The 15688-nt window shown below is 36.3% G+C and overlaps 1 protein-coding gene and 2 long non-coding RNA genes across 5 annotated transcripts in view; 1 reads left to right on the top strand and 2 right to left on the bottom strand.

Annotated features, from left to right (window-relative positions):
• Window positions 1–12661, bottom strand: part of LOC117677198 (uncharacterized) — a 42597-nt gene extending 29936 nt beyond the window's left edge. Inside the window, exon 1 of the long non-coding RNA XR_004594689.3 lies at window positions 12342–12661. This is a non-coding gene — a long non-coding RNA (uncharacterized LOC117677198). The remainder of the gene's footprint in view (window positions 1–12341) is intronic.
• The window catches only part of EVI5 (ecotropic viral integration site 5), an 83426-nt gene that overhangs the window by 62154 nt on the left and 5584 nt on the right, over window positions 1–15688 (top strand). For 2 of the 3 annotated variants that reach the window (XM_034437238.2, XM_034437236.2), the window contains 2 exons: window positions 2010–2105; window positions 6026–6121. In XM_034437238.2, the coding sequence (XP_034293129.1) occupies window positions 2010–2105; window positions 6026–6121 (192 nt within the window). Of the gene's footprint in view, window positions 1–2009; window positions 2106–6025; window positions 6122–14043; window positions 14099–15688 lie in introns of all 3 variants that reach the window. The other variant, XM_034437240.3, reaches the window with a different exon arrangement.
• Window positions 916–2599, bottom strand: LOC148114649 (uncharacterized). The gene is made up of 2 exons (XR_015733150.1): window positions 2306–2599; window positions 916–1463 (listed from the first exon to the last, which is right to left on the bottom strand). It is a non-coding gene; the product is annotated as an uncharacterized LOC148114649 (long non-coding RNA).

Here is a 15688-nt window from a genome sequence, read left to right as displayed (position 1 = left end):
ACAAAAAAAAAAAAAGAGAGAGAGAGGAGATAAAACTCTTGTTGATAGAGATACATTTCAGAAATGGAGGGGCTGGATAGAAGTTGTTTCCCTGATTAGCAATTTCTTTTCTTAAATAAGCATATTATTGTGTTTAGACAGTTCAATAACTTGTAGGAATTCTGCAATAGATATTGTTTTCAAATTGTGGACAACCTTACAAAGAACAATATCTGGGTCAGAATAGAAGTATATGTGCATCTGGGTTTTTTCCATAAATAATCAACATTGATGAGCCTGATATAGTTAAGGTGGTGTTTTCTGTGCATTAACCACTTATTCCTGCTTTGATCCCTATCAGAATCTCTTCCTGTTTATTATTTGCTGAGGGAAGAAAGCTTAGTGGTCAGATATGCGACAGATGTTTATCTAGTTGGGTTTAGCGGGAAGGAGGGCACAGATTATGAGAAGGAAGGTACAGTCATTTAGTTCAGTATTCTTGTGCTGATTGTGGTTTACAACAAAGCCAGTCAGCTTTAGAGTAGCCAAAGGCTAGAAGTTTTTTAAATTGGTGACATGGTCAAGAGCTAGAATGGACAAGCCAGTAGTGTCACTGAAGCGGGCAGAGTCTGTTTTCTCATCACTAAGAATCTATTCCGTATTTGAGAAAATATAATCCTGAGAAAAATTAATATGCAGGTAGTCCTCAACTTACAACCAACCATTTGTTTAGCAACCGTTCAAAGTTACAAAGGCACTGAAAAAAATGACTTACAGTTGTCCTCTTACAACTTACAACTATTGCAGCATCTCCAGTATGTATTTACAACATTTGCAGAAATCTGTGGACGTTAGGATGGGGTTGAGGGTTGTCCCCGAACCGTGAACCAGCTCACAAGCAAACACACTAGGACTGAAATAAAACTAGCAGAGGAGTCTTGTATAAAAATATACTTTACTTCAAAACGTTGAAAAAAAAACTATATCTTTAAAAAAGGCACATTAACAACAAAGTCTTGTATTGGTTAAATGAAGCCAGGCCATCTCCCTAAATTCCTCTCCACAATACCGAAACAGTCCATAGGAAAAAACTAACATGACATTAAACAGCTTCGGTGTCGATACATCATCGAGGTGGTAGAAGGGCAGCAGCGTAAGCTTCACAGCTAAAAGTCACCTGTGAAAAACAATTCAATCAGCAAACGTGGCTTGAAGCTCCTGGGAGGGAAACTGTCCAGCTCTCCCTCCGATCGTAGCTCCAACAGCAGCAACAATTCAGATGTTGGCTTATGTGCTTCAACTCAGCAAAATGCAAGCCGAAACTGGAGACTTCAAAGGGCTCCCAGCTATCTCAACTCACAGTTGCAGCTAGCTTCATGGGAATATCTTTACACAGCTCTTCGGCTCCTTTTCTGCTGTTATCTCTGCTGCAGCCGTCAGGACTCCTTAGCTAAGTTCTCCCTTCTGCAGCTCTGCTCTGGGCTCTGCGAAAAATTAATATGCAGGTAGTCCTCAACTTACAGCCAACCATTTGTTTAGCAACCGTTCAAAGTTACAAAGGCACTGAAAAAAATTACTTACAGTTGTCCTCTTACAACTTACAACTATTGCAGCATCTCCAGTATGTATTTACAACATTTGCAGAAATCTGTGGACATGTGATTACCATTTGCAACCTTACCTCCAGGGTTCCAACATTGCATAGTCAATGGGGGAAGCCAGATTCACTTAAAGACCTCAGGATTCACTGTAGTAATTTGCTTTGCAATTATAACTAAAAAGGTCACAAAAGCAGGAATGATTCGTTTAACAACTGCCTTGCTTAGTAATGGAAAATTCTGGACACAGTTGTGGTCCTAAATCAAGGACAACCTGTAAGCTGATCATTTTTATAGGGTGAATGTTGATAAGAGTCCAGTTGCTTATACTATCTGTAAAATGATTTAAATATAAATATCCATCCATTTGTTTTCTACATCAATTTTCCTGCAATGTGACTCAGCTTGTCACTTATCACTTCTTTTTCCTAGAATAAAGAAGAAGTGATGGCTGTAAGACTCCGAGAGGCTGACAGCATAGCAGCTGTGGCAGAACTCCAGCAGCATATTGCAGAACTAGAAATCCAGGTAAGGATGAAAACAATTCCTCTTTTATAACTTCCCTCCAGTTTTAAGTTAAAATGCTCAACATAGACATTAGTTTATGGAACTAATAAATTTAGAACTTTTTTTTTTGCAAACCATTTACTAAACTTCTGTAGAAACAGCAACAGTGTTCCTGACTAGTAGCTGTCCAGCCATACAGTTTTGATTGGAAAATAGCCTACCTATGTGTAGAATTAGTCACTGAAGTTGTTCCTTAGGATGTAAATTGCTGGATGATCACTAGGTGGGAGCAGAAAGTTGGATAGTTACAGTATGTATGTCTCTTCTGCCTTCTGGTTCTTGCGCACACTTTCTCAGCTCAAATTATTAACCTTAGTTTTCCCTTCATTCGTAAACAACATTACTGTGCTCCACCCATAATAGTTGTGGCTTGTAGTGATTGCACCTTGCTTCTACCCCAGAACTCTGTTTTTAAAAAAGTTTGTTATGTGTATGTTTTGGGGCACTGATAGAAAACTTTTTGTGGCCTCAGGATTTCTTTTTAAAATTAAATCTATTTTTGGATTGAGTCATTAGTTGAGTTTTACAGCACAAGATGGAAATATATATTTGCTCAGCTTTTGTGCAAGCCTGTGGCACTGAGATAAGCACAACTGTGTGCATGCATTGCAACAGCTTCCTGGGTTAGGAAGCCTAACTGTCCAGTTTAAAATATTTATAAACAGACAGTTCACACTAAATGGACTTGATTTGCTGAGCTGTGGCTGTGCTGCTCAAAAGAAATTACGAAACTAACTCTCAGATAAAGCATTTGATTACAAGATAGTGATACAATAATAGTACAGCAGTAAATAACACCAATAGTTTAAATGTTTTACAGTAATCAAGAATTGTGTTTAAAGTATGCCTTTGTTCAAAGTTAGCCATAATGCATTTTACATAGGTCCATCTCTTAAGGCTAATTAGTATATTAATGGATCAGTTATAAATTAGGATGTGCTTTTCTGGTTCAGGATAACTCTTAATTATTTAAGAATTCAGGAATTTCCCTTTCAAGTCAGAACTGGGCCACAATAGTTTTTCATAGTTTTCTGTGAAATGCCTGGGTGCAGTGTAAGATGCATTTGGCATTAAACACATACAGTTTGCCTGGTTATTACTACACCCACATTATAACTGAAATTACTTGGCATGCCAGTTCCTAGATAAAATCAGTTTGGGGCCACTGTCAAGGAAATAAAAGCACCTTTCCAAAATAACACATGTTCTAATCTTTGGTTGACACACTCATCTAAGTCATTTGAATTCCTTTCATTTATTTTGATGAATTCCAGCAGAATTCTCTACATTCTTTTTTATGTTGGTTTGTTTGTATCCTGCTTTTATTATTTTTACAAATAATTCAAGGCAGCAAATATATCCAACACACGTTTCTCTTATTTTCTTTTTTTTTCTTTTTTTTTTTTTATTGTAAAAGTTTTATCTTATTTTCTCCACAACAATACTGTAAGGTAAGTTGGGCTGAGAGAGAGTGATTTGGCCAAGATCACCCAGCTGTCTTTCATATCTTAAGGTGGGACTAGAACTCACAGTCACCCAGTTTCTAGGCTGGTGCCTTAACCACTAGACCAAATTGGTTCTTCTGCTTTATAGCTCTTCAGCCCATCCGAGAGCATTTAAACCTGTATTAGGATCTCAGTCTAGTCTTTTTGCATGAATAAATATTTTTATCAGAATGTGGATTATATGTTAATGGTTAATGCTGATGATTAATGCCTACTTTCCCCATATTTGACCATATGATATTCCTGCCCTTGACATTAGAAAACATTAATATTTAACTGAGAAATCTATTTTCTTTTGGATGAAGATTGAACATGTTATGGAACATTAATAAGCTCAAAAAAATCCATTTAGTTGTGAAGCTATTTTTGCCAAGAATAAATGTTACTTTACAAAATAAATCTGTCTTTAAAATTCATGGAATCTTCCTTAGTAAAAGCAGCAAACCATGATGATGTAATCATGGCAGCATGTGTGTCAATCATCATCATTCAAATTTTGCATTTATACATATATTATTTACATGCCATACTGACATCCATGGCATTTGCTCCTAGTGCTTCCTCCAGAGATGCTGAGAGAACATCTTTATTTAATATTATAAGTCTCACAAAAACATTTCAGATGACCTGTACGTCTAAAAACAGAATTTCCATTTTCACTATTACAGGAAACTTTTAACATTCTCTAGCAGCATGTGTTTTTTTTTTAAAGTACAGAATGAATCATCGTAGTCATAAAAAGGCCACAAATCTCCCACAACTGCGCTGATGAATAAATTTAATTAGTTTTTCAGTACAAAATGTCATTACTCTGTAGTAAAAGTTGAGGCAGTGTGGGTTAGGGCAGGTCTATTTCAAACATCCAGAATATGTTCCCCTCCCCTCCCCAAATAACTTTTTTCATACCTGAAACATAACATAAGTATAAAATAGAATGCAACATAAGAAAAGTCTGTTATACTCCAGGAGTAATTGAGGTCTCTCTGATATTGAACTGAGGAGACTGCATCCATCCATCCTTCCTGCCTTCCTTCCATCCATCCATCCATTTACATTAAAAAGTTTTTAAAAAGTTAAGCCAAGAATAAAAACCAATAAAAATGAAGGAAAGAGAATTAGAATTCAAATGTTAATTTGCTAACATTTTGCAATAACGAACGTGACAATTAATAATTTAATTATATATGTTTGGTTTGCTAGGCACCCCGGAGTTTTTAGAAAAAGCCAAGATTCTCCATTAGTGATAGAAAGTATTTGCTAACCCCTTAGAATATAAAATAGTCATTTTATTTTTAGCATAATGTCAGTAACATTATGAAAGAATTTACATACATTACTTAAGGGTAATTGGTTTCAATCTCTGTTGCATTACTTACATGAGATAACGCTTGCTTTAGTTTTTAGTTTGTGGCTTCCATAAATTGATGAACATGTCCTTCTGAAGTATTCTTACCTTTAAGTTATCTTTAATAATACTGTAATTTCAGTACTATGTTTCCTGTTGAGAATGTACTTCTTTGTAAACCTAATACTAATTCATACTTTTCCTCTTAATTCAATGGACTGTATTTGGATTTTACTATGCTGACTGGCTTATTCTGACTTCATTTCATATTATTTGTAGCAAAACTGATCAGATATATTTTGGAATGCAAATACTTACTACATAGGAGTCAGATCCATATAGAAAAGGCTTTTTTTTTTTTTGCTTTAATTTATATGCCGCCCTTCGGAGACTCAGGGTGGCTTACAATGCGTGAAGCAATAGCCTTCATACTTTTGTATATTTATATAAAGTCAGCTTATTGCCCCCACAATCTGGGTCCTCATTTCACCTACCTTTGAAAGGATGGAAGGCTGAGTCAACCTTGCGCCTGGTGAGATTTTGTGAGTTATACCTAGCTCATAGTTTTTGTTTGTCTCAGTGGAATGGGTAACTTGAAAATAGATTAGCAGTTCTTGTATTTTGTCTCTTTAGGGTACTTTCATATGGATTTAATGAAATGGCAACAGTTGCTAGGAAAACTAAATTGCAAGAGTGTATAGCTATCCATTTAAACATTTGTTATATATACATATTCCCTAAATGGGACAGCTGACAGCTCTTCCATTTAGGGAATACATGTGTCTTGTTACAGTAGATCTTCACATATAAGAATTAAAACTGTTCATTCCTTGCAGTCAATTTCATTTGACATTTTATCAGCCATTGAAATGCACTATGAATTAAGGCATTAATCATTAGAACTATAACAAATCTCCATAATGTATTTGTGGAAAGCTCTGAATCCATTTTGGAAAATATTGTATTAAATCAAACTTGCCAATAAAAGTTTTGGATCTGATGTGATATACTTATTTCCTTTTCCTGAACAGAAAGAAGAAGGGAAAATTCAAGGGCAACTTAATAATTCCGACTCTACTCAGTATATTAGAGAATTGAAAGATCAGATAGCAGAGTTGAATCATGAGGTAAGCTCTCATTTTTGCTCACTTAAATTCCTTTTCTGTAACTTGTACTTTGGGTTTCTTCTATTTGCTGATTCCAAGTAACTTGTTTTTTCAGAATTTTTAAATTTTTCATTTCATAAGAAAATACTAAACATGGATAATTTTGCTCTGTAACAGATGAGGAAGTGTCTTTCTGATAAAACCTAACTTGATTATGCTTGCACTTATTTCTAAAATTTCTGTAGAGCCTCTTTAGACTTTTAATATTTTTTCATCAACCTGGTTTTAAAACTGTCCTCTTTCTGAGAGCTAAATTTGTAGAAGTATGGGCCCTTACGATAAGTGCTAGTTTCAGCTTAATTGATAGGATCATTTTAGTCAATTGGAAATATTTAACTAGCTCAGCTATAAAATATTGAAAAATATGGACATTAGAATTTCAGTCTTAATAAATAGTGAATGGTAAGAGATCAGAATACTTCTGTGGAAGCGTTATACTCCTGGTATGCATTTTTTTTTTTAAATCAGATAAAGAATATAAAATACCTAGACTTTTTATAAGTTGCCTGGCAGTAGAAAGCTTATTTTGACTTTAGCCATAATATTACCCATAATCATTTTACTACTTTTTATGATTGTTGATTTATGATTCGGGACAAATTGGTATGGAATCATCTTATATTAATCTGTAGTCCAGCTACAAACATTTTTTAAATTATTTATTAATCAAAATTATGTGACAGCCCCTGTGTACAATGAAACTTTGGACAGCAAATTAAATAAAAATATAATCCATAAAATTCTCCCCTCCCCCCTCATCAACTTGAGAACACACACACCCCTCAAATTTCAGATCATACACCATGCATATTCTCCCACACAGGAACTCCCATAACTAATAACCTGGCTTACAAGTATATGTATCAGACTGGAAACAGTAGTCATGGTGTAGATTCAGATGCATGTCTGAAAATAACTTGCCTCATTCTACATCTGCAGTCTCTTTACGTGTTCTTACATTGAGCAGAATATGCATTGCAGCATGTATCCAGGCAAAATAGTATGTCAGTTTGTGGTTAGAAAAGTGATTTTTATCAATATTAATTAGAACTTTTTATTAATATTCTTTGGGAGACCGTATAGAAAGCTCAAAAAAAAAAAAAAAGGCAGGGTTATTTATGCTTGGAAATAATTGTATGATTAATTAGTCTTGTGTCTTTGTTCTTGGAAATAATTCCATTGTTTAGTGGGGCTTACTGTTTGGCATGTATGCCTAGATTTTAGCATTGATTATCTGTTTGTGCCATTAAAGTTCTGCTTCTGTGACACATGGTAATAATGAGATGCTATCCTATGGGATAGTTTGTGAAAGTTATATTTGGGCAAAAAGTATTGTTTTTACCAATTGCTGACCGAGTTTTCTTTTTTTGAGTACTTGGAAGGATGATAGCATAGTCTAACAATTTGACCTTGAAATCATTTTGCCCTCTTTAAAAAGTTCAGAAAGTTTATTTCATAAAACATATTATTTATCTAGCATACCCTGCCTTTTCTGAAGAGATAGACATGTATAGATTGTCTTTGGAAATTACAAAAGAATTATAATAGCAATAGCACTTAGACTTATATACTGCTTCACAGTGCTTTACAGCCCTCTCTTAAGTGGTTTACAGAGTCAGCATTTCCCCCCCAACAATCTGGGTCTTCGTTTTACCGACCTCGCATGGATGGAAGGCTGAGTCAGCCTTGAGCTTGGTGAGATGTACTATGAGGAAATCTTGCAGTTTGACATAACATTTTCTTTCATATGAATTTAATTCCTCTAATAGTAAATCTTCACAAAATTTTAGTTCAGTAAAAACCAGATTTAATAGATTGTGACTTAAGTAAATACATTGTGTTTGCTGAATGCAGTATGAAAACACGATTTCGTCAATACAGAAGTCTTATTTGTAGAATGAGGCATATAAATTTCTAAGTAACAAATATTGTACCTTGGTACTTGACACTTCAAAACTTGCCGAATTTAGTACTCAATGCATTTTGACATGAAAATGTTGTCCCAGTACTTGTTGTTTGTTTGGTACTCAACATGCTGCAGTAGAAAGAGGGGGAGAATGGACAGGAAGACAGCCATGCTGGGAAGGTCACTGCAAAAGAAAATGGGGGATAGCTGCAGAGGGCGAACAGGAAGTCAGCCATCTGGGAAGGTCGCTGATATAGGAAAGGGGACAGACAGAAAGTTCTTCCCAGCCAAAACACAGGGTCATGTAAGTCACATGGTTTGCTTGGTATTCGTTGTTTTTAGTATTCATCACATCTCCCAGAACCAATTAACAATGACTACCTAGGTACCACTGTACAGTAAAAAGGAAACAATTATTTTCTTCTTTCCCCAACTTTAGCCATGCTTTTCATGGATATCTAATTTAAGCTCATCTTCTTTTAAGATACACAAAAATAGGTACAAAAATTTGTACATACAGGAACCAGGTTGGATAGGATAGGATAGGATAGGATAGGATTGCGTTGCGTTGCGTTGCATTGCATTGCATTGCATTGCATTGCATTGCATTGGATTCTTTATTGGCCAAGTGTGATTGGACACACAAGGAATTTCTCTTGGTGCATACGCTCTCAGAGTACATAAATTATGTAATCGTATGGGAAATAAATATGAGCTGTATGCGTGCACCTCAAATGTTTCTCCTCGAGAAAGGGAGTGGAAACATATTGCTCACGTTAAAGTGATTGTTATATGAACTAATATAGCAAATTGGGTGTTAACAGGTGCAAAGTAAGGTTAGGTAGCAATAAATACTTTGCCAAAACACTGGAAAGAAACAATGCTTAAACAGTATATTATCCATTTCAGAAAATTGCATCTCTTCAAGTCAATATCCCTGAAGGGGGAATATTTTAGGACTGATTTACAAGACAATAGTAGCCAGAATTGAAACAAATATCACTCATATCCCACCTATAAGTACTGTCAGGCCTCATCTTACTGGTATATTGAATCCAGCCAAGGCCAGCCAGGTGTTATCATCTGCTGAGGCATGGAGGCAGCAGGGATATGTAAAATAACTGAAATATCTATGGACTTGAAACTGTCGAAACAAACATTGCTTGCTTTTCCAGCATTCAGTAAATGCCAGAATATGTCAGAACTATGTAGCGTACTATAACATAAACCACAGTGCCTGCATTTCGTTAGTTGGGAACCTTTGCAAAGCAACTTTTGGAAAGGATCAGTTTAGTGACCTGCATCCATATCTGGACTGTCCTTTTTTGACTGTAAGTATGTGCTACTATGGGGATGCTGTGGCTCAGTAGCTAAGACGCTGACTTATCGATCGAAAGGTCGGCAGTTCAGCAGTTCGAATCCCTAGTGCCGCATAACGGGGTGAGCCCCCATTACTTGTCCCAGCTTCTGCCAACCTAGCAGTTCGAAAGCAGGTAAAAAATGCAAGTAGAAAAATAGGGAGCACCTTTGGTGGGAAGGTAACAGTGTTCTGTGCACCTTTGGTGTTTAATCATGCTGGCCACATGACCACAGAGACGTCTTCGGATAGTGCTGGCTCTTTAAAATGGAGATGAGCACCGTCCCCTAGAGTCGGGAACGACTAGCACAAATGTGTAAGGGGAACTTTTACCTTTTTATGTGCTGCTAACTATCATAAATGTTAAAATGAGCCAGCATGAGCCAAATACAAAAACAGGCCTCTTCAGGAAGATATATTGATTCAGTTGGCTCTTGAAAAGATTGAGTCCAAATTAAAAATATGTGTATTATTATTCTCTCATTTGTACTATTTCTCAATTTTATCAACTGCCTTAATTGGAGTTAGTGCCATTTACATATGTTCTGCATTCCTGAACAGTTGTTTTGGCTTCCTGTTGGATACTCCAAGGAACAAATGTGTCGTGTAGATTAGAGGAGTGGTATATAAGATTAGAATTGATAAGATTGCCCACAGGCTACATTGGCAAACCACAAAGTTTCTTGGGAAGTAGAAGGAAGGAATAGTGGTTTCCAGTTATAGAATGAAGAAAAATCCTGGATTTTCAGGTTGTGACAGTTGCATTGTGAAGTGTTTTTAGATCCTCCCCTTTTTTCTTTTCTTTTTTTTAATTCTCAGGCAATAATTTCTCTGTATAGTAAAAGCAGCAGTAAATCCAGTAGCAATACCATATCTGATTTGTAATGCCAATCATCTCCTCTATTAGAACAGACATTTTTGTTCTGTGGTTTTGTTTGTGTAACTTATTTATGCCTTCTGTTTTACATATTCCTCGATTTGAAGTATTGGTAGCCTCTTTTTAAAAGAGATCTTTTCTATAAAAATATGAAATAAATATACAGGTAGTTCTCAACTTAAGACCATAATGGAGACTATAAGTCAACTGTAAGTCGTGACGGTCATAAAGTAGGGTACCATGTGTCTGACCTTTTTTGCGGCAGTCATTAAATGAATCACCATGTTTGTTATTTGATCCATGGTTGTTAAGCAAACTCCACACTTGTTAAGCAAACTCATTGTTTGCTTTTGGGCATTTTTGCTGAAAACAAAAATAAATGTTGTTTTTCAGCAAAAACATTGTAAAGCCACTGTCGCATAATCACAGAATACTACAAGCAAGCAGCTATAAATGCAGGCTAGTTGGTGGGCACCCAAATGCTGTCATATGACTATGGGAAGCAGCATCCATCAGAACTTCAGAACTGGGTCATAAGTATCTTTTGGAGTGTCTGTCATAACTTTGAATAGTTGCTAAACGACCAGCTATAAGTTGAGAACAGAGTAATTAACCCTATTTTTAAAGTAAATTCATATCTGTAGGTATGTTATATTTAATTGTTGTGAAAAGTAGTTGAAGGATCTTATGTGACCTTTTTATATTTCACTTCTGTAAGCAATAAACCTAGATTTCTTTTAAAAGTGTTTATTATAACTTTAACTATTCTTTTGATTGTGGATCTGCAAGTAAACAAAATCTAGAGCCAGAATTGCTCAGATGCAGGTTTTCCTTCTGATAAGGATAAGTTTAACTGAAGAACATTTGATTGATATCTAGAATCTCTTTAATGGAAGGCTTTTAATCATTTCAGATAAATAACCTGCAGAGATTATTTAGATAGGGGATCTCTTTTCTGAAACTATCTCACTTCCTTTTCTTAAACTTGAAAGCTAAACATTCTTTCTTCCTATCCTCAATGAACCTTATACTATCACTCTTCTGATGTTTCTTTTCTAATGTAGTTAGTAAAAGATTCTGATAGATCTGTTATCTCTTGTTCAGATCATGTTTCTGTTGAAACAAAATGGGCTTTTGTAGAACAGATGAAATGTTCTACTTTTAGACGATTGTAAATGCTAAATAATTACTTTGATAAATTATTTAGATTAAATAAGAAAAAAGGGGATTCTCGGGTAGTGCTAAAACAGGGGTGTCAAACTCGGGGCGTCACATTGTCATGTGACATATCACAACTTTTTCCCCCTTTGCAAAACGGAGTGGGGGTGGCCAGTGTGTGATGCATCTGGCCCGCAGGCTGCGAGTTTGCTAAATAATAGGAATATGTGAAATTTACTTTCTTAAAATTACAAAACACAGTTGTTTTTATATGTGTTTTAGTTCCATTACAACTGAATAACATCGTACGACTTCCTAGGAAAAGATCCAAAAACCAATTGTTGATCCAGAAATAAAATAACCAAGTTGTTAATAGGAGATTGACTCAATTATTACACCAAGTGCACCATTAGCTTTCATCCTTTACTTAGTGTCAGTACAAAGTATTGTGGGTAATCTTTGAAGAAATGGTTTAGAACCTGGCTGTTAATATAATTTGGTATCTGAGCCTGCTGTTTTCTAAGAATTTCTCCACATGAGATCGTGCAAAAGAGTCACATCATGGATCCCCTCTGTTAAAGAGTGCTATCTCGCAGGGCCCAGAAAGAGATCTTTTCCTCTGAGGCGCCTGTTCTTTGGAGTATCACCATATGAAAGATTAGATTAGCCCCAACCTGGTGGCCTTCGGCCATCTTTGAAGACCTTGTTATGCCATTGGAGATGTGACAGAGCCCTTGGGATGATTGTGTTGATGGCTTGGATTGATTTATTTTAAGTTAATTTTAAGTTTTTAACTGCTATTCATCACCCAGAGTCGTGAAATTGAGATAGATGGTTATATAAACCTAAATAAATAATGCAAACTTTTGACATTTATACATACGGTTGTAATGATGTTAACACATAATACTACGTTAGCTTCTTCTGCTCCATGATCTTCTGACACCAAAGAGAGAGAAAAAATGTTTTCAGATTTAATATGTGAGTGTTCCAACTTGTGGAGAAAACTTTCAGAACAATAAATCATGTGCTTTCCTTGTACGGTATCTTGCAGATGCAGTAAGACAAGACCACACCACCAGATTTGTCCTCCCACAACAGCAAAGTTATTGGACAACTAAAAGTTGCTGTTTTTGTTATTACGTGTCAGATTCTGAGCATCTATGCTGGTGGAGTCTAGATTTTCAGTGATTGTGGTCAGTCTGAGGAAACTGTGATGCGATAAGATAGCATTTGTGAGGTCATGTGGTTAGCAAATACCCAATCTAACATAGCAGCTTTATGGACCCTCGGTTTTAAAGTAACTTTATTCACTCTGATATGTTGAAGGATGTGTGTATTTTTGAAAAACAGAGCTGCTGTTCATGCCAGATAGTTATTAAAGTTGAGGGCCTTAATAGCATTGTGTGTGTGTGTGTGTGTGTGTGTGTGTGTGTGTGTGTGTGTGAGAGAGAGAGAGAGAGAGAGAGAGAGAGAGAGAGAGAGAGAGAGAGAGAGAGAGAGAGAGAGAGAGTCTCCCTTCTTGTGCCATTTTTAGGAGCTCAGATTCCGTTCAAAAGACACATTTCGGGAGAGAAGGAGAATGAGAACACAGCACCCAGTCTGTGACTTGTAACAGCCACATCCTTATTTTCTATGATTGCATGGCTGCTACAGAGAGAAACTTCCATTGTAACAGGATGATGCTGGAAACAGATGTAGCTCCTTTAATAAATCACAGACAGGAACTGAGTTTGTTGTATTGTGCATTTTGAAGCACTCCTTCCAAATTGAATCCAAAAACCATGTTGTTTTCTAATTTACCCCAGAATTGTCTGAAAGAAGGTGTAACCTACAAATTTAATATTTACATGTTGCGCTCTGTGTTTAAGATAATTGGCAAAACGTTTAACATAATTCATATCCAACTGGATAGTTCTTTTCCCTTTCCCACCCTCTGACACCATCACGGTAGAAACTTCAGTCTACAGGTAGTCCTCAACTTAGGAACACAATTGGGCCTGGGATCTTCAGTTGTTGAGCAAAGTGGTCATCAATTAAGATATCATGTGACCAGGGACTACCTGTATTTTCATTGCTTTCCTATAGTTAAACCACCTGATTAACTGAAGTCTAATGGAAGCTGTTTCAAGTATGGTGTCTTTTCATTTTTGTTTGTAATTTTAGGGTAGTTTTTACTGATTATTATCCACCCCAGTTCCATGGTGTGGAGGGGGAGATCATATAAATTTAATTTAAATCAATAAGCATAACTCTTTTGTTGTTGTTGCTAATGTTGTTACACAATGTGAAATACAGAGGGCTATATTTTTTGGAAGCTAACTGAGACAAGGAACAGAAGAACGAGTTTGTGAAACGTATATGTCAATATATACATTTTAATAGAAAAATTTAATAGAAAAAATAATGCTGATAAGAATCATAGGTGAATGGGGATTTTATAATTCAGCTCAATTTTATAAGAAACAAAATTTCTTTTTTCAATCTGACTTAATGAGACCATAATTGATCATTTTAAGCAGTCTTCCGTTACACGTCTTTATTAGGTTATTTATCACTATGTCTTTATTTTCTTTAAAATTTAGTATGGCTGCTGAGGATTATCATTCTCTGTTGAATCCTACACTTGCTACTAGCAGCGTAAGTCTTTCAAACCGACTAAATCAACGGTCCCCAATCTTTGCAGCTTGGTGGCCCGGCTGGGGCGGGGGAGAGGGGAATTGGACGGTTGAGCGGCATGTTGGAAGTGCATACGCAGCTGCACTTGTGCAAATTAAGCTGTGCACATACACCCTGGCCTGCTGCTTATGCAGCCCGGCTGCAAATAAGCCACAGCCCCAGTAGTAGGTCGTGGCCCAAAGGTTGAAGACTCTGTGCTAAATAATACGGCGCTAGGATCTGTTTTGCAATAAGCAAAGTTGCTTATAGAATTGAGTTTGAAACATGTTCTTCTGATTGCATGCTATCGTTTCAATCACATACTTTCTATTAAGATTTCAAAACTTTTGATTATATGGTATTAGCACAGTGATCAAAAAGTCATGACCCTGCCTGATCAAGTTATTGGTTTCCTGTTCTGACTTACTTGAAATATTTTGCTCTGAATGTATCACAAGTTTTAATCTTTGTCAAGCTAGCACTACAACATCTTAGTGTTAAAAATCTTTTTTTTTCCGGTTTGCTGTTTAGCTTTAGATAAGTGATAAAGCTGCAAAAACCTACTCCCATGACTTAAAAAAAAAAATCATTCAGATGTTTAGAACATAAATATGTATCCCGAATTAAGATATGCATAACTTTAATTTTCAGTCTAATTATACTTTTGGTATTTCTGTAAAAGTGAAGTGTCACAAATGCTCAGCTGTAACAAAACTGCATCATCATAATTTGTGGACATTTGAACCATTTACAAATATTCAGGTTTTATGTTGATAACACTTACCTGAAAAGCAAGCATTTTCCACCACTACCACCCCGAAAATTAATAGAATCCTCCCTCCCACCCAATCCCTACCCACCTCTTATGTATATTGTTGTATTGTCAGGAAATCTAAGTTGACTACCATATTCCCTTTTAAAGGTGAATTATTTAGGAAGAAATATGTTCTTTATTTCAGATAAATGCAGTAATTATGAATGGCTCACATTAATAGCAGCTTTTGCCTGAAATAATATGTGTGAATTGATTCTGGATCTCATTTGTATGACATATGCCATGAGAATTAATCATTACTAACAGTGGTGGGTTCCTCCCGGTTCGGTCCGGTTCGGCCAAGCCGGTAGTGGTGACAATATGACGTCACTGAACCGGTTCTCCCCACCCACCCACCCACGTTATTTTATTTGGTCCCACCCCCAATCTATTGCTGCCTCCTGAGTCCCAGCTGATGACTGGAGGGAAAAAAACTGTTTAAACTCTTGCTGCGGGGCTTCAAAGGCCCGTCCTACAGCTGATCAGTGTTATAAGCAAACAAATGAGTCAGGTCGTAAGTGCGAGGACTGGTCGTAAGTGCAAGGACCTTCCAGAAATGACTCTGACCAGCTAACCATGCCCACCTAGTCACATGACCTCCAAACCACACCCACAAAATAAGCCACGCCCATAGAACTGGTAGTAAAAAAATTTAGAACCCACCCCTGATTACTAAACATATTTGTTACCTCTTCTTAGGTCATGGGGTATATAATAGTTTTCCTTTTGAGATATGGCGTGGGCTAAAGGAAATTAAA

This window comes from Pantherophis guttatus, chromosome 3, assembly GCF_059756535.1.
Source record: "Pantherophis guttatus breed Tessera chromosome 3, ASM5975653v1, whole genome shotgun sequence".
Classification (NCBI taxonomy): domain Eukaryota; kingdom Metazoa; phylum Chordata; class Lepidosauria; order Squamata; family Colubridae; genus Pantherophis; species Pantherophis guttatus.
This window is presented reverse-complemented; position numbering and strand designations above follow the sequence as displayed.